Source organism: Echinops telfairi, unplaced genomic scaffold (genome assembly GCF_000313985.2).
Source record: "Echinops telfairi isolate 266 unplaced genomic scaffold, ASM31398v2 ScPeMD7_7463;HRSCAF=8501, whole genome shotgun sequence".
Taxonomy (NCBI): Eukaryota; Metazoa; Chordata; class Mammalia; order Afrosoricida; family Tenrecidae; genus Echinops; species Echinops telfairi.
In genome coordinates, this window is record NW_022111363.1 from 6,832,294 (window position 1) to 6,859,222 (window position 26,929).

At 48.3% G+C, this 26,929-nt stretch overlaps 1 protein-coding gene across 1 annotated transcript in view; it reads left to right on the forward strand.

Moving 5' to 3' along the window:
- The window catches only part of CADM1 (cell adhesion molecule 1), a 405,565-nt gene that overhangs the window by 334,226 nt on the left and 44,410 nt on the right, over positions 1 to 26,929 (forward strand). Inside the window, exons 2-5 of the mRNA XM_004712801.2 lie at positions 1,873 to 2,019; positions 4,561 to 4,713; positions 12,575 to 12,712; positions 15,739 to 15,897. Of these exons, the coding sequence (XP_004712858.1) occupies positions 1,873 to 2,019; positions 4,561 to 4,713; positions 12,575 to 12,712; positions 15,739 to 15,897 (597 nt within the window). The remainder of the gene's footprint in view (positions 1 to 1,872; positions 2,020 to 4,560; positions 4,714 to 12,574; positions 12,713 to 15,738; positions 15,898 to 26,929) is intronic.

Consider the following 26,929-nt stretch of genomic DNA (forward strand, 5'->3'; position numbering starts at 1 on the left):
CAGAATAACAACTACTTGGGAGTCTCTTGAGAGCTGGCACAGGGATGACCCCTGGTGGCCCCGTGAGCTAAGCTTGGATGGCTAACGCAAAGATCTGTGGTTCGGAACCACCAGCCATGCTTCCAGAGGAAGCCGAGGCAAGCCGGCTGCCATAAAAATGGACAGCCCCAGGAGTTCGACCCTCCCCTCTGTGGTCTCTAGGAGCTGAAATCCACTGGATGGCAGTGGGGGTGACTTTTTTCTTTTAAGGGCAGGAAACTTTTGTTCTTGTTTCCCCGCACCGCAAGGTTCTGGTACCTAATCTGTGTTTGCATTCTTGTTGGGAGCAGACTCGCGCCCTCCCCAGGGGTACCGTGTGGAACTGCTCCCCATGGTTTTCTCAGACACTGTCTTACCAGAAGCAGGGCACCAAGCCTGCCTTCCCTCTGCTAGAGCCCTGACTGGGTTCCCACGGCGGCGGCCACGCGCAAATGTTGTTTGTGCCCCTCGGGGAACTCTGAGACACACAGGAGCTGCCTAATAACGGGTTGGATTTGACATGTAGTGAAGCGGTTCTGACAGCAGCTCCCCTTCATTCGGCTGTGCTGTGCTTAGTGTTTGTAATGGCCAGTGCTCCACGAAATCCCTTCACTTGCTGTGTCCCCGTTCTCCAGGTGGGACTCCAGCTCTGGGAGAGTCGTTGACCTGAGATGACATAACCAGAAGGAGCGTTCTCTTTCGTTCTTCCTGGCTGGCCATTCTGCCGACTGCCTCTCCCACCAGTTCTGTTCTTTAAACGGGACTGGGATGTCAGTCTTCACCCTGAACGCGAGCTGCCCAGAGAGTAGGACAACGACATGTTCTTTAGGCTCCCGACGATGCCGCATGCATCGGCAGGGGGCCTCACCTCTTGCATCTGAACTGAGCGCTCCTCTCCTCCTGCCTGTACTGTGGGTCATTTGGGACCCGGAGGAGGGCCCCAGCTGCTGTCTCTAATCTTAGAGGCAACAAGCTGGAGCCCCTCTGAGGGTGAGCCCTGTGCCTTTGGCTCTGAAAGCCCTCACCTCCTGAAGTGTCTGAAAGAGCTCCTCTAACTGGTTGAGGGCGGTGGTGTCTCTGGCCCAGGGTTGCCTGGGTCTTTGGGAGACTCCCAAGGTGAGGTTTGTGAGACCCGAGTAATACAAGATTGTATTAAAATCCCCAGCAGTGATAGTCAGTTATGCGCGCCTGACCTCACAGGGCATCACTGACTGTCCCTGCGTTGGGCATGTGAGCACCCCCCGAGGCGGGGGATGGAGGACGATTCTCAGCTACCTCCAGTAAGCGGGCCCTTGAGTTTTCTGGGAGGTGACTAACCCTCGAAGTCCAAGGGCAGATGGGCCGAGGTTGCCTGTTGACTCCATCTGTGAGAACGTCAGCACCTCACAAAAGCTTGACCTTTCCCAGGCCTCCCCGGTGGGTAAGCACCCAGCTACTGACCAAGAGGTCTGCAGTTCGAACTGACCAGCCTCTAGGACACCCCTGGGGAGGAAGCAGTTTCACTGTGTCCCACGGCCTTACAGGGGTTGGAAGTGACGCAGCAGCGGCACACCGTAGCTGCACCACTTACTCAGATACGAGTAACTGCTAGAGGCTGGCACCTGGGCATTGAGCTTTTGCAAACATGCCCTTTCCAAGCCGAGCCGCGCTCTGCCTGATTCCTAGAGCCACCTCGGATGAACAGACTCACAACGTGGACTGTGGAGAAAGAGGTATTAGAACCACACTAAGGGTCGACCCCTGGGTCCGTCTCACATGCATCTTGTTTCTCATTTTTAATTAGTCTTATCACGACCCAGAACTGAATGCATTTATAATTTTTCCCCTGACCCTTTTTTCCCCCTTTCTTTGAAGGCGATGGACAGAATTTGTTTACAAAGGACGTGACCGTGATCGAGGGAGAAGTTGCGACCATCAGCTGCCAAGTGAATAAGAGTGACGACTCGGTGATTCAGCTCCTGAACCCCAACAGGCAGACCATTTACTTCAGGGACTTCAGGCGTAAGTTTACACCCCTGCGGTAAGAGGTGGCCAGCTCCCGCCCGCCCACCCCCATGTTGTCTCCAGAAGGAGCTTGCTCGGGCCTCCTTTTTAACGTTAGAGGCTTAAACTTTAGTCACTGCCTCACAGGGAAGACGAGGCATGCAGTCATGGCCTTCCTATGTGAACGCAACCTTGAACAGTCCCTTTCAAAGTAAGGCCATCTTGCATTACAACAGGGATTGACTGCAGTCGTTCGAGGCGAATTGCAATTGCGTCCCCAACCCTTCGCCGACACAAGCAGACCCAAATGGCGTAAGGGGAAGTGCATAGAGCATTCGGAACGGGAATCTGTTTGGTCTGAACAATCAGGTTTCCAAGGCAGTCGTGCTGAGAGAGGCAAATACCAGATCTCCTCTCCGATGGCATCTCTTTTGGTAGGTGGAAGTGTCTAAAATCTGCCCACATGTAACAACGACAGGCCAAGGATCCAGCTAAGTTATATGTCAGGAGTGGTTCCAAATGAGCATCAGGACTTGGCAAGAGACGGAATTAAGGCTTTTAGGAAACTGTAATTTGAGAATATCAGTACCTTCCCATCCTCTTGTCACCTTTCTTCCCAATACCTCAGAGCATGCCGGGCCTGGACCTGTGGGAAGAGTTGATAAACCTACAGAACCATACAGAGCATTGTTTGCCAAATTGGGCAGTCTCGCCCACTGGTGAGGCCTGGAACAGGGGCCGGGGCGCAGGACAAGCTGCCAAAGCAAAGTGGGCAACTGTACTTTATCCTGTATTATGGGCTCTACTATAGAAGTTTTAAATTGTGAGTGAGGGATGGGGGGTGGGTGGGTGCTGGGTAATTTTTTTCCGGGAAAGGAGTTTGGGAATTTATGCTGTAGAGGATGCAGGAGAGAAGATAGCTGCTTTTTCTAATCTGAAGTTTTTGTCACTATACAAAGCTTGTTTACGCCCAAAGTGCTATAAGGACTTCGAGAGAGAGTATTTAGAATCAGTCAGGAGCCCACAGCCTTTGCTTCTCCATTGATTCTGATGCCCTGCTTTATGCCTAATCCGTGCCCTCCCGTGAAGGTGGTTGTGGCTGGGTTAGGTTGGCTTCTCCAGAGACACTTGTATGTGTCGTGTACAGGAAGAGATTTGTAGCCAGAAATGGCTTACACAGTTGTCGAAATAGGTAAGTCCAGTCCTGTCCGAGTGAGGCATTTCCTGACTTGGGAAGCAGCTGACGAACAGAAAGCAGGATGAAGAAGCAGAACGTCTCTACTGTGTTGGGTGGGGGGAGGGAGGGCACAGGCTGGCAGATCCTGAGGTAAACGAATCCGGAGTCGAACAAACAACTCCGCCATGGGCAAGTCCACTAAAGCTCCTGGGGTCGGCAGGCAACATAAAAGGAGATCCGGGAGCCAGACGCAAGATTCCACTCCAGCAGAAGGCAGCGGGCCAAAAAAAAATTGAACCCGCCCAGTGTCTCGCTCTCATACCAAAGGCCCCGTGCCAAGGGGGTGTCATCAGGCTGCAACCTGATTGATAAGAGTAGGTTCCACCCCTATCCTTACCCAAGAATGTCTAGTTGGCACGATCCCTGACCCTCACGGTCGTTTTAGAAAAGAAAACTACAGCAGGGTGAAGAGCCCTGGTGGCACCAGCCGTGGGTCCTCCCTGTTTGTCTGCTTCACCTCAGCCTCCACGCATGCACGTGAAAACGAAGTGGCCCTCCTCTGAAGCCTTTGTGAGACTTTTCTTTGTGCTTTTGACATTTTTCATTGCTAATTTTTTTCTTTCATAATTTGAAGGCCTTTTCCATTTAAGGTCTCAAATGGGTAATAGGCACTTTAAAAACCTATAGGTGCTGGTCCCTGAGCTCCCAGTGCCCAGAACTAAGAAGAGCCTGGTGCCCTGCATCAAGGGGTTTACTGTTGACCCTTCCTGCCTGGTTTCATTTAGCCTATCTGGTGGACACCTGAAACGATGTATGAAGAAATGTTGAAAGTCAATGACTATTGCTGCATTTGTGCAGGAGGGGGGGTCGGGGGGTAGCAGAGCAGTAGTGGTTTGGGCGTGGGTGTGAATGTGTGCATACCTGCACCCCTGGGTATGCATTTCCTTTTGGACAGTTATCTGTGGAGCACTCAGCAGTTCGTTCCTAGGCAGTGCCAAAGGTGAATGTGCCGAGCTGCTCCCTCCAAGGCCAGGTCTACCCCAAGGTGCCTCAGGGCTAAGGCTTGACGGCCCTCCAGAAATGCAGCCGTCAGGTGCTCGGTGGGGCACAGTTCCACTCTGGCTCACGGGGGCCACCATGAGCCAGGGCTACCTCTGCGGCAGCTGGTCCTGGTAATTTTGTCTTCAACGCCGTCATAGTAGAAGCCCCACATGGTCATTGGCGAAGTACACAGACGCAGCCAGCAGGTGCAGAACGGCCTCACGAACGCCCCGCCTCTGCCCTGCCTCGGTGCACGTGCAGCTTTTCTCATGGCCGTGCCAGAGAACCCAGCCCGCCCGTCCCCGCTCATCAGCCTCTGCCTCCGTGCTTTGTTTCCACAGCTTTGAAGGACAGCAGATTTCAGTTGCTGAATTTTTCTAGCAGTGAGCTCAAAGTGTCGTTGACAAATGTCTCCATTTCTGATGAGGGACGATACTTCTGCCAGCTCTACACGGACCCCCCACAGGAAAGTTACACCACGATCACAGTGCTGGGTAAGAAATGCGCTGGGAAACCGAGTGGGCCTGGCCGCTTCCCCCGTGTGCCTGGATTCCCGTAGAAAGGAAGAGGTTAATGGGGGGTGGCGTTTCTACTGCATAAACTTGGGATGGGGGGGGGGGGCGCACTGCTGCCCATCTTGCTGAACTGTAAAAATACGTAGCCTATTTTGCCAAATGCTCTTAACAAATGGCAATCAGCCGTCTTTATAGATTCCACCTGCTCTTGGTTTTCAAACTTGAAGCTTCAGAAGCAAAGATCAAGAATATTCCGAGCCCTCGAATGAATGAGTGAGTCACTCACTACATGAAATGTCATTGCTCCCAACCACCAGAATTATTTTCCTCCTCCTGTGCGGGAGGTGGGGGTGGGGTGGGGTGATGGGCCACCTACCACATCTGCATCCTGTGGCCATGAGCTCAGTTAGGAAATCCACCCAATGATTTTTCCTTCTGAGCTGCACCCCCGTTTAAATCTTGCTCTCCCTTCCGTTGGCTGATCCCCTGCTGTGTTGATTGCTTAGATGCTAGCTGGTGCTATATAAACCCTACCTGGAGAACACGTACCCTGCCACAGTTCGCCACCGCTGGGCACACAAGAGTTAAGAGCTCCTAGAGAAGGAGGCTGACGATAATCAAAGGACTCTGTTGACAGGCGGCGGGGTCTACCTCCAGTGAGTTGAGTGTCTTCATTTGCGATCACCAGATTGCGATTTTCAGCAACATCCCAGGAGCCAGGTTTCTATGCTGATGTTTTGATACAGTCAGCAGACAGCCATGTGTGGGAGGTGGGCTGAATTAGCCACCTTTTAGAGACACACAGACTCCAGTGTATAAGACTCGCTGATGGGGATTTTTGAAACTGAGTTCTCAAGGACATCTACTATCGCGTAAGGGAAGAGCTCTGATTTACACCTTCGGGAAGATGATGAATCAAAGTCTGTTTGAGGCAGCAGACTGCAGCTTTCCAGTGTAATGATATGAAGATTAAAGAGGAAAGATGGATATGAAGGACATTTTTACATGATGGGGATGGGCATCTATGTATTTATGGATGTCCATATTGAGTGACCAGCTCATTGCTTTAGTCAAACACAGCAACCCTAAAAGGGAGCACATGTTCTTATTCATTAAACTAAAACATGTCCCCAAAGCTTACGTATTTGCTCGTGCTCCGAGGAATACTGATCTCAGAAGATGTGTCTGAAGTCTGTCCCGTTGTTGCTCCTGAGGCTTGTGTGCCAAGATACAGTCCTCAGGCGCCCATGTCTGTCTCTGGTCCCCATCATAGTCCGCGTTAGAACAGACATGGCAGGCACTGGCGGTTGCTCCAGAATGCTGCCCTTGTGTCTGGTAGATGTACGACCTCCATGGGCCAGCATTCCACACTGCCTCTCCAGCCTCGGTGCAGAAGCCTTTGAGAGCACTCCTGGCTTCTGGTGCTAAACCATTCTCTCCGTAGACTTCACATTGCCCATCCATTGGGTTCCACAAGCCAAACCACCCATGATCACCTGAATGGCAGTGGTCAAATGGCAGATGGAGGTAGTGCTTTGGATTTTCAGAGTCTTGGACAACATACCTTTAAACGTGTTTATTTTGAAAGGGAGAGAAGAAAGAAAGTAGAAGCAAGACACCCTGCCCAGCTATAGAGCGCCGAGTGAAATCCAAGAAGCAAAATTCAAAACAGGCCTGGCTCTTCCAGCTCACAACCTTTGGGTCTTCTAGTTGGGTTTCTTTTCAATTAAATCCTGAATGCAGTCGTTGCTAGATTTTTTATCACAACCCCACCACCACCGCCACCTTCCCAGACTCCTCCCCGAGTACACATCTTTTCTGTTCAGCACCCTATCTGGCCCTGGGCTGTCATTTTCTGTGGTCTGATGTACCTATTCCCAGACTCACTGGACTGGGCCTCTTTGGCCCTGAATATGCCCCCGGTGGGAGGGAGGCCTGTTAGCCCAAGGCTCTGAGTGCCGTTCTGCCCATAATCCTTTTGGAGGTCTGATTATTCCAAAAGTAATAGGTTCGTTGCCTGTATTTTGTAGAAGCATTAACTTAAATATACTTGAAAGTAATACCGGGAGATATTCTTTTTTGCAGATCTTATGCACTCATTTAATATTCTTCCCATTGAATTTGCTCTAGGATTCCTTGATAGGGTGAAATTGTTGTCATCAGTGTTTGAGTCTTTCATACTCCAAAATCTGACAATTTCCACCAATGCTCCTCACATAGTCAAGCCTTTCTCTTAGGGCTTAGTGATTTCAGGTGCGGTAATGCATGTGGAGTGATGTATTCGCATCTTGGTTGCTATCTACGGCTCTCAGAAAAGGACTGCATGTGTACTTCCCCAGCTGTCAAACTTCTTGATAGGTTGAAGAAGCTTGTTTTAGTGTGTGTGTGTTTATTAGTTGTTTGAGGCATTCAGCAAAACTCCGAGCATAATTCTAAGATGTAGTGATCTGTGATCTGTCACTACTGTTATGTCTCTTATCTTATCCCAGTGGAACCTGAGCGCACCCCCCCCCCACCCCAGCATACTTTGTATGCACGTCAAGGGTGCGCTTTTAGCTCTTCATCCATGCCTTCCACTTGGACGAGTCTGTGTATGTTCCCCAGAGCATAATATAGGACTCCTTATACGACCAGTCGTAGAGGCGCAAGAGCACACCGTGTTAGGATTAATACTGTTACCGATAATAGTAGCTAACATTATTATAGGCCTGTCCTCCTAAGATTAGTGTTCACTCTTAAGATTCCAGGAGCCAGGGAACCTAATTATTTTAAAGGGTCTTAGAGTGAGATTGCACGTGCTGATCAGCTTACCGTCTCCGCCTTTGTTGTAATTAAGGGGACTCATCTTGCCGATTTTTTTTCTTTCTGTTTAATGTTGTAGGCGTAGTGTTTATAATTAGCACTCTTACAGATGTGAGGTTAGCGGAGAAGAACCTTGACATTTCTTTGTTGTTTTCTAGCACCCTCCTCTGTGTGAGATTTATTCAGGTTTTCATCTATATGCACCTCCTTAGCTGGGTCTTTGGTTATTTTCATTAATGGCTGCAGGCTCTTTTTACTAAATGTGTCTGTTTAGTGGACCATGTGTAAGTGTATTCTCTGGTTAGCAACAGTTTTACTTCATTTTTTTTTAATAATAGATTTTTATACTTTACTAACCTCTCTTGTATCAGAGCGATGTTATGAAGTCAGGGGAAATCAGAGTAGACTTTAATAGACTAAAATAATGATTTTTGTGTGGGTACCCAGCTGTCCCCTCCCCTTCATTTTCAGAGTGACAGACTCTTAAATCACTTCCATCATATTTTCCAAAGCTTTGGAGGGGGGGGGGGTGGACTCTGAAAATCATGTACTTATGTAACTGATATCAATATTCCATTATGACTCATTATGCGATATTATTTAATATTTGAAAAACAACTCCAATTATACTTGTCCATTTCTTCTATTTTAAATTTTATCTAATCTTAGCCAAAAAGCAGAATTATTAGGCATAACCTGAGAAAATTATGTATGTATGGACTTTAAAAAACAGGTACACAGCTATCTGTTAGGATGCTCGTCTCAACAAATTATAAATCCTTTCATGTTTTACGCTAGGCATACTTTTAAAAACTTCTGAAGTTTTCTACAAGCTTACTTTCACCACGGAGTTGAAGATCATGTCAAGTCTTAAGAAAAATAAACCTAGACTTGGACAGTTCTTTGAAGGGTTGCAGAATGTTAGAGTCTGTCTGTTGTAGGAGAGGGGGTTTGACATGGAATTTGACCCAACTGTAGGTCATCCAGATAAAGTTGTATTTTCCGCCAGCCAAACTCTCAGGCCCCAAACCAAATTTGAAGGGGACATGGGTTTTTCCTGTCTTTTTTTCACATTCCCATACTTTGAACCAACCAGCATTGTGGATCATGTGGAAAGAATACGCCATCTCTGTAAGCAGAACAAGCACATGAAAACCCAACGCACTGCCACTAAGGTGATTCTGAGTCTTAGTGACCCTCTAGGACAGGGTAGAACTGCCCCTGTGAGGTTCCAAGACTGTAACCCTTTTAGAGGAGTAGAAAGCCTCGTCTCCCTCCCTCTCTAACCAAAAGGAAACAATAAATGCCCCTTCTATGAAGAAACCCCACTGCATGAAGAAGGGCCTGTGGGGCCTAGGAGAACCCTGGAAGGAAAGAGAAGATGGGAAGAGCTCGAGTGTCCTCAGGTGAGAAGACGTAGCTTGGGCGAGGAACAGAGCACAAGATAGATACGCAGGAGCACAGATAAAAACAAGCACCCGACAAGAGACTCGGTTTGAGGGCAAATGCCATTGACACACGAGAGGAAGGCGTGCTGGAAACTTGTAACTCCTGGTCTGCTCCCATCAAGTAGATCCCCATAGTACCAGCCTAACCATCGGTGCATTCTCCTGAAGCAGTCCAGGCATGCTGTGATCTACGGTTGGGTCACTCGGAGCCAGAATCAACTGGATGACCACAGGTTGGGGTTCTGGGTGACCTGCCAGGCCCTGTGCTGACCTTCTGGAAAGAGCGCTTTGTAGAGTGCAGGAGCTTTAGGTATGTCCCCACTTTGTGAGAGTCACCTCTTCCTGGTATTCTATCCCATTAGATACATTGCTGGATATTTTTTTCCCAAATAATAGTTTTTTTCTTTACTCTTTTCTTTCTTTCTTAAAAATCATTTTATTGAGGCGTCATACAGCTTTTATCACAATACATACATGCATCCATTGTGTCGAGCACATTTGTACATTTGTTGCCATCATCATTTTCAAAACATTTTCTTTCTACTTGAGCCCTTGGTATCAGCTCCATTTTTTTCCCCTCCCAACTCCACCCTCCCTCCCTCCCACATGAACCCTTGATAATTTATAAATTATTATTTTTTCATGTCTTACACTGACCAGTGTCTCCCTTCACCCACTTTTCTGTTGTCCTTCCCCCAGGGAGGGGGTTATATGTAGATCATTGTGATCAGTTCCCCCTTTCTTCACCCACCTTCCCCCTACTCTCCTGGTATCGCTACTCTCAATATTGGCCCTGAGGGGTTTATCTGCCCTGGATTCCCCGTGTTTCCAACTCTTACCTGTACCCGTGTACGTGCTCTGGTCTAGTCAGATTTGTAAGGTAGAATTGGGGTCATGATAGTGGGAGAAGCATTATAGAACTAGAGGAAAGTTGTATGTTTCAATGGTGCAATATGCACCCTGACTGGCTCGTCTCTTCCTTGTTACTATTCTGTAAGGGGATGTCCAGTTGCCTACAGACGGGCTTTGGAAATCATTTTTACCGAGGAGCTGATACCAAGGGCTCACGTAGACAGAAAATGTTTTGAAAAGGATGATGGCAACATATCTACAAATGTGTTTGACACAATGGATGTATGGATTGTTTTAAGAGTTGTAAGAGCCCCCAATAAAATGATTTTTAAAATATCATTTGTACCACTATTTGTGGCTTTAAAAGCCGTGGCTGTGCAGTGGTTAAGTGCTCAGCTGCTGGCTGAAAGGTGGGATATTGATACTCACCAGTTCTTTGGGAGCATTTTTCTATGGTGCAGGAATCCCTACAGGACAGTGTCTGCCCTGCGTGTAGGGGTCACTGTGAGTGGGAGCCAACTTGGTGGCCCACACCAAACCATTTTTATTTTTGCCCGGACCTTACAAAATAGTTCTTCCTGGTTAGCTTTCATCCCTCTGTGTGTGTGGAGGACATTCCTAAATCTCTTCCCATTTCCTCTCCTCTTACTCCATTTCTCCATTTCCCCCAAGGTCGTCTTCCTTCGGGCTTGGGCAAAGGTTACCTCTGGCGCTTGATCTAACAATACCATTTCCCTCGGCATCCCTGTTATACTGCCCTCAGGATGCAGCAGTGTTTGTTAGCCCTATACTAGCTGGAGACCCAGGGTTTTTCCCTGTCTGCTATCTCTGTGCCTGGATGGAAATCGGTACTGTGCTTGATTGTCATCTAGCAGGGAGAAACGACTACAAGGAACTCGTAGCTGAAGCCATCCTGTTTACGTTGTCACCGTCTTTCTGTGTCCCTTTCAATCCTGGCAGAGGTGTAGCTCCAAATTGGATTCTTAAATTATGTCTCGTGTTGCTTATTTCTTTCTTAAGATGGAAGCTGGGGTAGTTCGTTACTCTATTTAACTACTCATTTGGACCATTGCAACATTAGGAACACATTCAATGGAGCAAATGTGTTGTTTTCATTCCACACCGTAACAAAGGCAAGGCCTGCTTTTACTCTGATGGCTACATCCTTACCACCGGTTACATCCTACCCACCGGTAACATCCTACCCATCCTTCTGGCTGAGAAGCATATGCACCAAACCATTTATCCTTGCCTCCCTTTCTCTAAAGGAATTTTCAACTGCTCCACTTCAGTGTAAAAGTCTCCCTGCAAGCAGAATGTTTCATATTGGAGTAGAACAGTTGGAAATTCCAAATACGTGGTTTAAGTCCCTAATTTATTGAAGCAGTATCAGAGATTTATTATTCAACTTGATCATAAGGATGTCATGTGTATACATATTTAATTGCTTGTTTCTCTTCTGAATTGAGAAACTTAATCGTAAGTCTTACTTCTGTCTTGGCTTATTCGTGGTGGCCAGGGCACCTGTTCCCATATTCACTCTACTGAATTCAGTATTCTTAGTGATTTTTATTTCAGGAGGCTCAGATCTCAGGTAAAGTTGTACCTTCTATCATGTGTCACTGTCAGCTCCGCTTCGTGAAAGCTGGCGTAGGTTCACCCTCCTCCTCCTCCTCCTCGTTGCCGACTCTCGATAGGGGAGTTGGCATTCTGACCCCAGGATCTGTTACTTTGATCATGTTAATACAGATCTGTGCAATATTTTTTTAAATCATTTTAGTGGGGACTCATTCAACGCTAATCACAATCCATCCATACATCCATTGTGTCAAGCACATTTGTACATTTGTTGCCATCATCATTCTCAAAATATTTGCTTTCTACTTGAGCCCTTGGTATCAGCTCCTCAATTTTTCCCTCCCTCCTGGCACCCCTCCCTCATGAACCCTTCATAATTTATAAATTATTATTATCTTGTCATATCTTACACTGTCCGACGTCTCCCTTCACCCACTTTTACTGTGCAATATTTTGATTGAACTTGTAATTCTAAGGGATAATGGTGATTGAAGACACTTTAGAAGCCCCTTTTCACCTTTTCCCCAAAATTTGGAACACTGGACTTCAGCATATAGAAATTTCTGAAAATGAATTGGCGTTTCCTGATATTATTACTGTTTTCTTCTCCATGAAGGTTGGGTTCATATTCTGGACCGATGAGTAATTTCAATTAAGTAAAACGAGCTAGTGAGGGCACAGTATTCCGGTACTTGTTTATGGCGAGTGAGCCTTTTCGGGATCCCAGGTGTTTTGTATTCGCTGGTTGACTTTGGGATCTTTCATATCACGATTGACATCCCAGGGCAGGGTTGAGTTCAAAGAGAAATGTTGCCTTCAAGGCTTCCAGGTAAGGAAAATAATTTTGACAGTGTGTCCTTTACTTCCTTCTCTATCCACTACCTGGTCGATGTTCTGATGGCTTGATGGTACACCAGAGCTTGGGAGTGGGATGCTGTTGTTTCAGGAGATTCTGAACAAGGTGATGTTGCAGAATTCCCTTCATCTGACCGTGTCTTTGGCATTCCTCTGTTTCCCCCTCCCGTGGCAGCGTGCTTTCTTCTGTTTTTCACGCCACCGTTGGTCCCCTTTTGGGTAGCTGTGCTGTGTAATGAATGAAAGAACGTGTGTCCAGAAACGGATGCTGTGTTAAAAGCGCATTTGTGTGATTTGTATCGTAGTCCCACCCCGCAATCTGATGATTGACATCCAGAAGGACACTGCAGTGGAAGGCGAGGAGATCGAAGTCAACTGCACTGCCATGGCCAGCAAACCAGCCACGACCATCCGGTGGTTCAAGGGGAACAAGGAGCTCAAAGGTGTGCCGGTTCGCCTAGTCAACCATTGATTTCAGGATGACTGTGCCTTTGTGACGGGGACCCTGGGGTGCTGTTGGGTTAAGCACTGAGTTGCTAGGCAGAGGGTTGGCCATTCAAGCCCACCCGAGGGAGGAAGATGCGACTGTCTGCCCCCTGTGTGTACTTACAATGCCCCGAAACCCTCTGGAGCAGCACGGTGAGTTGGAGTCAACTCCATGGTGTGGGATGCCCTTGTGGAAACTGAAGATGATCACACAACATGCCCCTAAAAGGAAGGCATTCCTTTAAAGCAATGGTTCTCAACCTTCCTCATGCCGTGACCCTTTAATACTGTTCCTCATGTTGTGGTGACCCCCCCGCCAACCATACAATTATTTTCATTGTTACTTCATCACTGTAATTTCGCTACTGTTATGAATCAGGTGCCTCCTGTAAAAGGGCCGTTCAACCCCCAAAGGGGTCGAGACCCACAGGTTGAGAACTGCTGCTTTAGATAGACTTGATAACCAAAAATTCCATTACATCTAGAACCAAAGCATCACAGTGTTCTAGCAGCCTAATGTAGCTCGCCAGCCTTTGGTTTGGGAAGTCGTGGTGCTAACCTGGCACTTGAGTTTTACTCGGATATCCGCAAAGAACTTGGCCTGTACACTGGAACATGCCAAGTCAAGAAATGCTGCAAGAGGTGCCCTCTTTGCTCAGGTTCTACCCACGTCAATTGTTGCAGTTGTGATTACGTTTGTCCCGTACTAAGTGTTAGCCCAAGGCGAACAGGAATCCCAGAGTCACAGGTTGTACATGTGCAAACGTTTCCTAACAGTCTTGCGCTTGGGAAATCCCAGGTCTTCCTGAGGGGGCGTGTTGAGCCGTGCTTTGTCCTAGTGGGTCAGTGGTACTCATGCATGAAGACGGATCTCTTCATCGTGGATTTGCAGGGACCAGCATTCTCCTAAAGACTATCACTCACTTGCCCAACTCTGTCCACCAGCCTGTTCTCTGGCACAGTTCTGATCTTGATCTGTTGTGGGCCCTCCCCAGTGAGGCCGCTGGCCCCTCCCATACGTGCTGCCTTCGCTGCTACCTTGGACAGAGAATACAACCTGTACCCTCTTTGGCCCTTCCTTGCCTTAAGTTCCTCCTGTGAGTTAACATTCAGCTTTCTTCCTTCCCCCACCCCCCTTGCCAGGCCGCCCTGTATGTAACACACAATGGGCAAGGGCTGCTCTGGTTACTGGACAGAAATAGTCAAAATTAAACAGACTCATTTAATATAATGTCAGACTGCTGGGTTTGAATCCTGCCTACACTGTCGTCTAATAACTTGACCTGTGTACCCCAATTACCTCTAATTGGGGATACTATTATTAGAGCCTGATAGGATTCTTAAGGAGCCCTGGTGGCACTGTCCTCAGGTGAGCATTGGTTTGCTCACCGTCAGGTCAGCAGTTCAAAGCCACAGGTCCTCCACAGGAGCAGGATGAGGCCATGAGGCTGTGTGCTCCCTCCCACACTGGTGTTTGACTTCGGAAACCCTGCCTAGGGTCGCCAGTGAGCTGAAATCATCTTGGATACCGGGTGTGGTTGGGTGGGTTGGATGAGGGTTCTTAGGAAGATGAAAGGAATGAAAATTGTAAAATCTTCCGTAAAACCTAGGCCAGGGCCAGGGCTCAGTGTGAGGAGAAGAAAGCTCTTTAGAAAAGGAGTAGGAGATCTGTAAGCCGAAGGACATGAGTCTGTTCTGTGTATGCCCGCTTCCATTTCACACCACACCGCTCGCGCGGTTTCCGTTCCGGCTCCCATTTCCTAGTATGGTTTTGGAAAGGAAGCTCTTGCTTCTCATTTCCTCCCTGTTTTTCTGTCTTAGTGAACTGAGCCTTTAAACGTGTCTCATTAAGGACCAAACAGTAAGAGAAAGCGAACGCTGCGTCCTGTCCCAGTGAGTGCTGAGTTTGGGGAAAGGGCTGCCAGGGCCGATTCATCCCAGCCAGAAGCCACTGCCCTCCTTTGCTGGGTGTTCTTGGAAGTGTCTCCCTTCTGGCCCGGAGCCCGATGTTTCACTTTGCTCTCGCCCTCTGCCACTCCATCTTTGTGCTCTTCCAACAATCGCCTGGTTTCAGCATGCATTACAGATTCCCATTCTATCACTCCCTGTAGTTCCTTTCCCTGTTCCTTGTTGACGATGGGGGTGGGGCTGGGAAAATGGCTCCCTTAGCTCTTTACTGATGACTGAATTACTTGGGCTTGGATGATGGCCTGGGTTTGTTTTAAGTACATGACAGCCCATATAAGCTTCCATTTCAGGTGGCTGAACAAAAGCCCTGGTAGCAAAGTGTTAGGCTACTAACCACGAAGTCAGCAGTTCAAAACCACCAGCTGCTCCATGGGAGAAAGAAGAGGCTTTCTACTGCCATAAAAAGTTACAGTCTCAGAAATCCAGAGGGGCACATCGACCCTGCCCCATAGAGCCGCCCTGAGCCAGAATTGACTGGATGACCTTTGAATTTGTGGGGGAGGCGTCAAAGCTCTTTTCCTCCTCCTCCTCCCCTGACCTATTTTCGTGTATGTAGGAGGTCTTTAGATATAAGTGGCATGTGTAATATATTTAGATAGCTATGCATTATTTAAAGAGCCCTGGTGGTATAGTGGTTAACAAGTTGAGCTGTTAACCACAGGGCCAGCAGTTCAAAACCACCAGCCTCTCTGAGGGAGAAAGGTGGGGCTTTCTACTCCCAGGAAGAGTTAGTCTTGGAAACTCACAGGGGCAGTTCTCCCCCATCCTGTAGGATTGCTGAGTTGCCGTTGACGCAGTGGCATTGAGATGAGCTGATCCAAGTGCTATCCTGTGAAGTAAAACCATCAGCTAATTAAAGGAATGATGAGTATTCTATCAGTCATCGATCCACGTGTTTCGTCTTCTTCCCCGCTGTCTGCGAGGACAGCAGCATGGTGGGGAAGGGCCAGGAGGCGGGGAGCCGGCATGGGCATTCACTCAGCCCTGGTTTCTTGGTGTGCTTTCTGTCTGCCAGGCAAGTCGGAAGTCGAAGAGTGGTCAGACATGTACACCGTGACCAGCCAGCTGATGCTGAAGGTGCACAAGGAGGATGACGGGGTCCCCGTGATCTGCCAGGTGGAGCACCCCGCAGTCACCGGAAACTTGCAGACCCAGCGGTACCTAGAAGTACAGTGTGAGTACCCGAGTACCTTCTGAGGGCAGAGTGCAGCCACTGCCTCGGAGCCGTGGGAAGTCACTGGTTGGAGGCACAGCCTTTTCTAGAGCATAGATGGAGTTGGTTCCTGGCCCTGGTAGAAAAGTAATGAACGAATTTGGATTAAACAAGGGTCCTGTCCTGAAATAGTGTCAGACTACAGGGTGCCGATAAGGTTTTTGAAAACATGTGGGTTAACCCACATGTAAAAGGTTTAAGAGGATTCCAGTCACTCCTCCTATGACTCCACTTGTGAACCTCGACTGCCATCGTGTCTCTGCCAGCGTCAGAGTCGGGCAGCGCCACTCCTTCTTAACCTCATCCACGTCCTGGATTTTCTTACAGAAGGTTTTACTGCTATTGGACATCAGCAGATTGTTGTGAATTACATGGTTTGAACTTCCCTGAGGGCAGTGAGTTGAAAAGTCAGGCTCTTTGGGATCAGGGCCCCAGCCATGATGGCTCCATCAGTAAAAGCCAGGCTGTCTTCCCTACTGTGTCCTGTGAGGTAAACCTGAATTCCTCCTGCCCGGGAGACAAGACATTGTTTTGCTGCACAAAGCTGTCCCTGGGCCACAGTTAGGGCTACGTGGTCAGGTTCTCCCTGCTGGTCAAAAGGCTTCCGGAGCTTGGCCCCTGATATTTGAGGGTGGGCTGTGAAGACATCGGACGGAGACGGTCGAGTGTGTGATGGAGGAAAGCGCTAGCCTCTGAAACCTGGTGTTGGGTTCCAAAGGCTGTCATACAATGACCGCAAACCTGGCCGCTCCCAGAAGCAGAACTCTGTCTTCTCAGAATTCCCAAGGCCCTAACACTACGGGCCAGCAGCCTGTGCTCCCTCGAGAGGGCAAGGGGGGATAGATTTCATTCCCTGCCTCCTTTGGTTTCTGGGAGCTCCAGGCATTGCTGAGTGAGCGAGCCCTGCTTAACACAAGCCCCTGCCTCTTCCACAAGTCTTCCCCCACCTCCTCTCCTCCCTCCAGTCCCCTCATTCTCCCTCCCCACTTTCCTATCTCCCCTCCCTCCTCTTCTTTCCTCCCCACCTACTTCCTCCCCCTCCCCCTCCTCACTGTGCTTCCATTTTCGGGATCTCTAAGAACCCCCAACATTGGGTTTAGGATACTGCGGCCTCACTGATCTCATCTCCAGACTCCTAAAGACATCTGCACAGGCCCTTTTCCAAATAAGGTCACATGCACAGGTTCCAGGGATCCACACGGAGACATGTCCAAGGGGGACCACCAGTCAACCCACTGCCATCCTGATTGTGTGTTCAAATTCCCTGAGCAAAATCAGGGGCCTGGGGAGGGGGGATTTTTAAGGACCATCACATCCCAACCTTTTCTTACGATGTGAGCTTGGCTCAATTTAACATTACATAATGCAGGTTTTTCTTGTTAATTCATTTCATCTACTTCATTATGTAGCTTCATTATGAGCATCATGCTTATAATTTTCATATCACTAAAACTATTGTGGTGTAATGTCCCTATAATGGGAAAACAGAAATGCTCAGATATTATCTAAATTGGCAGATAGTAGATTTCTTGTGACTTTGTTAATATGTAATTCATTTAAGCAAACTTAATATCCATTAACTTTCCTTGTAGGGGCCCATTAGCTTTAATAATACATTAGTTCCTTATGTGAGACCTGAGCAGATAGCCTCCCAGTTCCCACCCCGGGATTCTTTGGAGTAGCTTTCCAGGGCATAGAGTCCCACCCCCTACAAAATTACACTCACTCTCCAATGCAGAAAGTTCCAGTGCTAGACCTCCTGCCCCTTGTCAAAGTGGACGGTGACCCCTGTCCGCCTGCAGATCCCGGAACAGGAAGGAAGCCCCATGCGTGAATCCCTTTGACTCCCGTCTTACTAAGCACCACTAGTCACGGCGGGAAACCAACTCTGAGTCCCTGCCAGACGAGGGCTCACCTCTCGATCATGGTCCGCCGCTCCAGCATGCCACTGCTTCGTGGGGGACTCTCCTCTCTCCTCTCAGCCAGTTCAAGTCCACAGCACTCCAGCCTTGATGTCCCCTTCTTTGGATTACATTGAAAGGTCCCGACCCCCACCCCACCCCCACCGGCATCGAAGGTTAAGAATTGGGGAGTACGACGAAGCACAGTGTTCATCCCGAGGCGTGCCTGAGTGGGCAGACAGTTCACATGCTCAGCTACTAAGCAGAAGGCTGGAGGTTGGAGTCTGCCCAGAGGCCCCTGGAAAGAAAGACCTGGGAATCTAATTCCGAGACACTAGTCGTTAGACATCCGGTGGGGCCAGTTCCATGGTGACCATGGGATTGCCCTGAGTCAGAATGGACAGGACAGCAGCTGGTTTCAACTGGTAAGGTGGATCGGAGTGGGGAGTCAGGGTCTGGTTTGAAATCACCATTTCTCAAGAAAGTCACTGGACAGCTCTCGACCCACCATTCCCGGAGCGCTAATCAGAGCTTCGCAGAATCTGCCGGAAGTCCACAGAAGGCCGCTTCGGACCTGGCTGGAATGCTCTTCAGTACTTCCTACCTCTTTGCTTTCTTTGAATTCCAGCAGCCTCGTGAGCCGTATGCTTCCAGCATCCTGTCATTGGGGCCTGCAGCTCCGTTCCTCCCAAACAGCAGACAAACAGCCCAAGGGAAGGACCGAGGCTGGCGTGCGCATGAGCCTCTTGGAATCATTTGCTCAGCAGCTTGTCTGCTTGGATGTCGGCTTATTTTGGCTCTCCTGTGAGGAGACACATTAGACCTATCATCGGTAATCTGAACCCTTGAAGTTGGTCGTTCTTAACATTTGGGGATTCATTAACCCCTTTAAGAAGCCTTTTAATGGCCATAGACCTTGAGAAAAAAGGATGAAGTCACATATTTAGCTTCTAACCAACCAACCAAACAAAAAATCTATGTAGTGATGTCTGTGAAATGCTGGGCTTTATACAGTATACTCGTGTAACACACATGTAAACAAATGTGTGACTTTTTAAAAGCTTCGTTGTTAATAATTAGATGGGGGGTTTACATTTCAGAGCATCCTACTGTATTCAGTAACTTGAACAACGTATCCAACCTCCCAAGAGCTGGGCCCCACCCCCACCCTCTCCGCCCTCCAACTTTTTTTATTTCCTTCTCTCTCGTAGGATATTATCTTGCCTCTCACCTAAGTTAATGCCTCTGGCCCGGGAGCCCCGGTGGCGTAGTGGTTATGGCTTGGGCTGCGATCCACAAGGTGTCGTGAGTTCAAAACCACAGGAGAAAGGGCAGGACTCTCTGACCCGTCCTGTAGGGTGGCTGTGAGTGGGCATGGACCTGTAGCCCGGGCCAGTAAACTGGCTCAAGAGCCAGAGGTAGGTATAGCCCTTTTCTGTAAGGGCACACCGCTCTGAAGTGAAGATGAAAATGCAATACAACCATTCAGATAGTGGTGATTTCATTTTTGTAACGCTGTCGAGTACGTTGTCAGTTGTGAGGGGCGGGATCGGCTCTTCCATCTCATAAACGTTGCCAGCTCCTGCTCTAGCCTGTTGCCTCTCTAGCCTACCCCCCCACCCCCCGCCTTCCTCTCACCCTGATAACCACCAAAGTCTTTTGACATGAAAACCTTCATCGTGGATAGGTAACCTTTTAAAAATATCATTCCTTCTTCTACCTAATGAACTTTTTATCAGGAAATCCTGAGGTCCTTGTGGCCCCTGGTGTGCTCTGGGCGAATAACTGGAAGAAAGAGGAGGCTTTCCACTCCGTAGGGAATTCGTAGTCCTGCCTTGTCCTATAGCGTTTGCCACGAGTCAGAATTGACTCTGGCAGTGAGTTTGGTTTGGGGTTGTTTTTTTGTTTGTTTGTTTTGGTGTGGGGGGTTGGGGTGAAAATACTACTGTGAGGGACTGGGATTAAGTATGCTTCTATGGTTTCACTCTAGCCCATTTTTGCTAAATGAAATCTTATAGAAACCTCTCTCTACCCTATCTAAGACAAATAGACATTAACTGATATGAGCAGGATAAAATAAGCAGATAATGGACTTGAATTCTATGTATATTAGGGTATATCCTCTTTGAAAATAATTTATAAAAGAAAAGGAAGCAAAACAAGGAAAACCTGCATCGTGTGCCAGTAAATCTCTTCCTTGAAGCCCGACACGACACGGGGGGCGAGGAGGAGGCGGTGCAGCCAGGAGCAGCCGTGGGCCCCTCTCCTCGAGAGGGAGAACGCTACAGGCTGTGTGGGAGACCAGGCCTGGGCTGCCACTTGGCACTGCTTTTTGTCTTGTGGATTCAAGTCCTAATTAATTGAACGCAGAAATGCGCAGTATTTGTTGGCTAGGCCTTCTCTTTGTGGTACCAAGAGAAATTGCAGTGCCCAATTACGTGAAAAATCAGCCAGATGCGTGTGCTGTCATACTTTTTAATAATCCTTAAGTTTTTTTGGTGAGTGCCGATATTAATTGTGGAGTATGCATTGAAGTGATTAACATCAATGTAATTTATCATCTGGAGATTTCGGAACATAAATAAATGAGTTGTTTTGTTCAGCAAGGTGTTGACCCTTCAGCATCGGTGAATTACAGCCTCACCCTTCCCCCCCTTTTTTATTATAAATATGAAAGGCATCACAATCAGCCAAGTGTTCAGTTATTTGATTTTCTGGGGCATTAGCCGCTCTTGTTTGTGACATTTCCCTGTTGGGTGCTCGTTTGCAAGCTCATTAATAAGGTTTTCTCACAGGAGCGTTGCAGGGAACAGAGAACGTACAGTAGGGCTCTTAGTTCCCACGCTCTCATTCAGGGGCGCAGCAAGAGTACAGCAGCAGCGCACAGCTACATGTTCACCACAGAAAACCATTACGCCGGCGAGCTGGAATCCAAAACTCCTTCTCCTGGCGTGGTATGCAGACCGTCGTTTGGCTTTTTCGTGTTCTAAGCTACGTGGCCCTAAAAATCTTCCTGTGCAGTTGGTCTCCCCCCGACCCCCAATCCCTTTCCCTTCCCAGCGTCTGTTTATGTAGTGGTGCCCACATTTACAACCAGGCTGACGATAGCCGAGCGTGACACAATGGTAGCCCAGTGACTGGAGCTTCAGATCTGAGGAAATGTACTCTTGTCCAATAAAAAGCCTGTTTAACGGAGAACAGTTCACTGTCAGAGCGTTAAAAGCAGAGTGTCCAAATAGCATCAAGGTGGCAGCACATGGTGGCATGAGCCAGGCCTTCAAAGGAGAGCGCTGACCCTCAGTGTGGCATTCAGCTTGCCTTGTTGCAGACTGGGGGGCGCGGGGTGGTGGTGTGCTTACTCACTGCGTGCACAGCCCAATCTGAAGCTGTCGGACGACTGCTGCCTCTCTTTCTCCCGTGCCCATCGCTGCATCGATACATCGCTTTGCTCTTTAAACCATCTTTGCCAGAAAACCCCCATGTCATGGAGCCTTTGTACAAGTGCGTATTTAAAAGGTTAAAAAGGGGGGTGGGGGTGGGGGGAATTAAGAGATGAGCTTTGCACAGGGAGAATGAAAACAAAGACTCCCGAGAAGGGGGTGTGAGTGCCTCCCCTCCCCTGGCTATCAGCTGACTGACCCTCCCTCCTGAATGAGGACATCATTGTCGAAACGAGTTGCATTGACGCCATGACACCATATTCCTGTCCACCCGAGATCCAGAGGAAGCTAAACCTCTTTTTCCTTTCATTCCCTCAACTGGGGCGGGGGAAGAAATTGGGCATTGGGGAGATGATCAAAACCCGTTCTCTCTCTGAGCCCAAATAAACGTTTTTCTGTTCTCAGTAGTGCCCTGTGGAGAAAGAGGTTTTCCATGGAAATTGGAAAATCTCCCGTTTGGAGGGAGGGACAGACTTCATCGCCAGGAGCAGCCCCCATGTTACATCTTCTCCCCCATCGGTTCTGCTCCGGGGCCGGTTGGCATTCTTCAAAGCACAGGAGCCGAGCCTGCATTTTCGGTTTGGCCCATTTCTCTCATCTGCCAGCTTTCTCAGACTCCACTCTCTCCCGGCTTCGTTCTGTGGATTGAGCTTCAGGGGAAGTCAAAAAGTACTGCCACTGGAGCCATTCATGCCTACACAGATTTCTTCCAAAGCAAGCCTCTTGAAACTTGTTTCTGCAGTTGTTGAGGCTGCAGGCAGGTGCAGTGCCTCCGTCTCAAGGTGCCAATCACTTACACACACACACACACACACACACACCCCGAAAACAAACAAACAAACAAAACCTTCCACTCAAAGCAGTAGCTCCTGAGGGGATATGCCGGGCCAGTCCCGATTTAAGTCAGGCGTTATGGAGACCGGGGTGGATGCCCAAGGAGACGATGTGGATCGATGTTCTCAAAGCACACAAGTTGATCACAGAGGGACAGGAATTTTAGTAGGACAGTGTTTAGGACAATTGAAAGCTGCATGCATGGGGAGAAGTCGGGAAAATTGCCCCATTAGAACAAAAAGTTTCCCATCACAGCAGTGCACCGCCTGCTAATTCTTTGAGAAGTAGCAAGAGCTATATCCTGAGAATTTCAATGGGGAAAGACTTACCATGTCAACCCTCACAGTACGGACCTTGCCCTTTCAGACTCCATTTTGTTCCTAAAGCTTCAAGAACCCGAAAGAAAAAATGCCATTCAAGTCCCTTGTGGATGCTATGACCACTGCTTTGACATGGTGTGAATTGTTAGAGAGACGGACATGGTGCCTTTACAGGTCTATCAACATAGGTGGAGGATATGTAGAGAAACAACTTTGCATTTTGATATTTCTGTCCAGTAAAGCTGTAAGATGCCTTTGCCTCGTGTTGTAATGCTACGGCAGGCAGGCAGCTTAAGAACCAACGTGCAGAATACCAAGAGTGCACGTTGGGCCAAATCCATTGTGAGCTAGCCATGAGTAACCCTGAGACTTTTCCTTCCTGTAGGTCTTCTCCAGGCCCTCTGATAGAAAGAGGCCTGTTTCCCTCAGGACGATCTTTCCACGTCTCACTCTCTGACCTAACGTATTTGCAGAAGATGTGTCCGTGTTCGGACATGAGATGTGTTCGCCTGGCACACTTGGCAGCAAAGCTGGTCTTCCGTGTAGCTGTTCACTGGTTGGCACCCAAGGTCGGCTTTGGAAGCTCTGGGAGGTTAAATGGTTCTCAAGCTGGTCTCTGAAGAAGGATGGTCAGGCCCCAGCCTTGATTGTTTCTCCTAAGGTGCCACCAGAAATGCTCGATACATGCAATGAAAACTAGCACACCGAGGCCAAGCTTCAGACAGGAGAAATTGGCTTGACCGTCCAAAAGAAAGACACTGGCTTTGTTTTGAGGACATCTGTTGGACTCACAGTCTGGTTTTTTCATCAGCAGACCTAGAAGTGCCCCAACGTCCGTCCATGTTCTCATGCATGCATTTATGCATCGAGCACCTACTATGGGCCAGGCACTGTTCTAGGCACCAGCGTTACCAAACAAAGAACAAAAACCCATTTCTTAAAAAACTACTGTTCTGTAAGGGATCTTCCTCTGGATGGTCTTTGAACCTCGTGTTTTCTGGGAAGGTTTCTGGCAGCTATGGGAGACTGCCCTGTGAGTGAGACCAGTGGGAGCATCACCGCATGCTGCACTGTCACAGAGGGGGGGCGGGGAAGAGGTGATTCCGTATGGTAAACAGTGATTTTAATACCCACTAGGCTGCTTGCAAATCGCAACAAGAGGAAATTGTGTTTCACTTGCTCTCTGGTGCCACATCAGTCCCCCCAGATTTGACTCATGCCTCTCATCGCAGCTGAGCCCTCCTCCAGAAGTCTCAGGGTTTCTCAGGTCTAGCTCACAATGGATTTGGCCCAACGCACACTCTTGGTATTCTGCATGTTAGTTCTTGAGCTGCCTGCCTACCTTAGCTTTACAACTCCTACCACAGATGTAGCAGAGGAGGCCTTCACCCTGCAAACAAACAAAGGGCGGTGGCAATTATTCATGAGTGCATCGTGACAACAGGAAGCAAATCTTTGGACGATGTTCCCTCCAAGTCCTCTGAGAGCCCTGTGTGGCTTCGTTCCCTAACTTGCCCCAGTCACCCCGTAATGCTGGGCGTCCTTCGCCAGTGGCAGAGTCGTCTTCTCCCAACAGCCAGGACAGCCAAGTGCAGAGATGGAATCCTGCTTCGAACCCAAGCTAACCCTCATCCTCATGCGGTCATCCTCACCGCATCTCAGGATGACCTTCGAGTTTCTGTCCCACTTCACAAGTGCTGACCCACACCTCTCTCCCAGCTGTGCCCTGGAGTTCCCCTTCGAAGGGAGGGGTCTGAAGCAATCAGCACTTGCTCCGCAGGCATGACTCCTGCCCAAACCAGCTCAAACCAGCATTCCAAAGTGGCACTTGCAACCTCAGTGAAGAGCCCAAGAGCAGTCCAAGAAGAGATTGTCACCCCTGCCCCTGAGCTTGGGTATCAGATGGCGCAGCAAGGCGTTCCTGATTCCTGCGGAGAAAGGGAAGGTGGCTGGAGCCGCTGGAGTCAGGTTTGGAGCAGGTAGGCAAGGAGGGGGTCCTGGCCCAGCTCCTGTCACTGGTACGTAGAAAGGGTGACATCCAAGTCCCAAGGAAGCTGCATGCAACAAAGTGCCTTTTTTCCCCTCCTTTCCTATTTTAATAAAAAAACGCTAAAGACCTGATAACTGTCATGTTGTAATCTAGAAAGCAGGAAACCGATGTTTCATTTCCATGTGAAAGTGAAATCCAGGTCCCAGAACCTGGAGTGTCATCTTGTGAAAAGATCCAAGAATATGGTGCAGGGTCAGGCTGGCATGCAATCAATTGTAATCTGCCGGCAAACTATTCTCACCTCTTTAAGAGTTTATGTGTTCACACACACACACACACACACACACACACACACACACAGAGTTTCCCCTCATTATATAGAGTGCAAAGTACATTTTAAGACAGTCTCATCAAATCAGAATGTCTTGCTATTAATTTTTCATTGATTGCTACTACAGTGTGACCTGAAGCCTGCTATTTGACCGGATTTTGCCTGTGTTTAGTCCTTAAAGAGAGGGCAGTATGTGGTGAAAACCTCAGACCCCACAGCCTAATTGGTTGGCTATTGGCGATGCCATTGCTGTAACTGTAATATTCCATAAGTGCACAGATCAAACTATTTTCCTTATTTTTATCCAGAAATCCATTTTATAATGACATTAAGCCATTCTGAGCGATAGATTTCTGGGCCGTTATTACATCTGGGCCAAAAGTGTCATCTGGCTTTTCGCCTTGTTCTGCACACCACCCACCGAGGCCTACAAATGATCATCCAGAAAATGTACTCGGCCTTACCTCATTACTTGAAAATAAATCTATCTTGGAGCCTGGTTCTGATTAAGGAAAGATTTGGTGGGTTATAACATTTGATTTATGAATATAATTAAAATATAAATGAAGAGCCTTTGAGTGAGTCAGCCAGCCGTCTGGATGGTGCAGGATTCTGAGGTACTCAGATCACAGTGAAGATCTTCCCAGAAAGCGTGGGGTCCCTCTGAAAAGGAAGTGCTAGGGGAACCCCAGCTCCTCTACCCCACTTGGCAGGGACTTTTCAGTTCCGTTTTCCAGGGCCAAGGGAGGAGGAGAGCAGGATTTGTTCTTAAATTTCCATCACTGGGGGAGGCATCTTGGCTCGCAGACCTTCCGTCTGGTTCCTCAGTTGGCTGTGGGGATAGCTCAGCTGCCCATGGTCAGATAATACGCCTATAAACACTGCATGTGCCACCAGAGGGGACATCTTCTGTAGAATGCGAGCAAAATGCATGTTTACCTTCTCAGCCAGCTATTAAGGCAACTCACAGCAGCTGTATCCATAAGTAGATGGTAGATATTTCTCCAGAAAGCTCAAGAGTAAATTGGGGAAATCAGTTATCAAAATTGGAGGTGTGTTTCCTGGGACTTAATATGTGAATTCTATATGGAGTCGAGGTATCACGAGCCCTTGGTTCCTTCCGAAATTATGTGAGTAATTGACAACTGGTAAACAGCTCATTCAGAACATTAAATTAGAAAATAAAGTATTTAACTTAAACAAACTTAGTGGTATTAATGAGGGAGGGTAGATTAGATTTTCCACACTCTATATTATTAATGATAGCTGAGCATGTAAAACCCGTAGTGCACTGTGCTGAAAAATATACCCTTTCTGTTTGCTTGTAAATTATACGAAGGGAAAAAAAAAATTTTTTTTAAATAAAAACCTTCCACAACCGACCAGCGAGCATTCAACTTCTCCCTAATTAAGGGGCTGAAGTCAGTAGTGCATGGAAAATGCAGCCCTTCCGTGGATCAGAGATTAACCTATAAGCAAATGCTGCATTTCAGTCAAAGCTGGGGCTCTAAATGTATCGCCAGCCAGAAAGGCTCTTGGGTAAGAATGAGAGCGGTCCCTTAGCCAGGAATGCCGGGAATGCTGCTGGATGGGGATGCTGCTCTCTGAGCTCTTAGATAGTAGGTGTTGTGTTGTTTGGTGTCATAACCTTTGTTGGTTTGTTTGTTTGTTTCTATCTTGGTTGTGTGTGTGTGCATGAGCATATGTTTAATATAAATTTTAATAAGCTATCTGTGTGTGTTAATCCACTGAATTAACTAATTAACTAGCCCGCATATGTCTCCAGTGCGTAATTGACATGTAATCTCTAGTCGGGCAGAGGATGCCCAAGAACCATTGCCCTCAGCCTAGCACTAGTTCAAGGTCATCCCGGTTATCCTTTCTAAGTATTTCTACCCTTCTGTAGTGACTGCCTTCCCAACCCTGTTCCCAGCACCAGAAACCTCGAGAGCTTCTTATTCTCATGCATTTTCTTTGCCGACAAATCCAAGGGCAGAACCGTGTAACTTGGAAGCATTGGCTGGAGCTTTAGGGCCTGTTAACTTTACGTTCTCTGGCAACGACGTGGCTCCTCAGAAAGCACAACCAAGTCACAGTGTGCCATGCCGACTGGTGTCCCCGGAGGCCCTCCGAAAAGGTTTGGAATGCTATGTGACCTCCGGGGTTGTGTGAGAGAG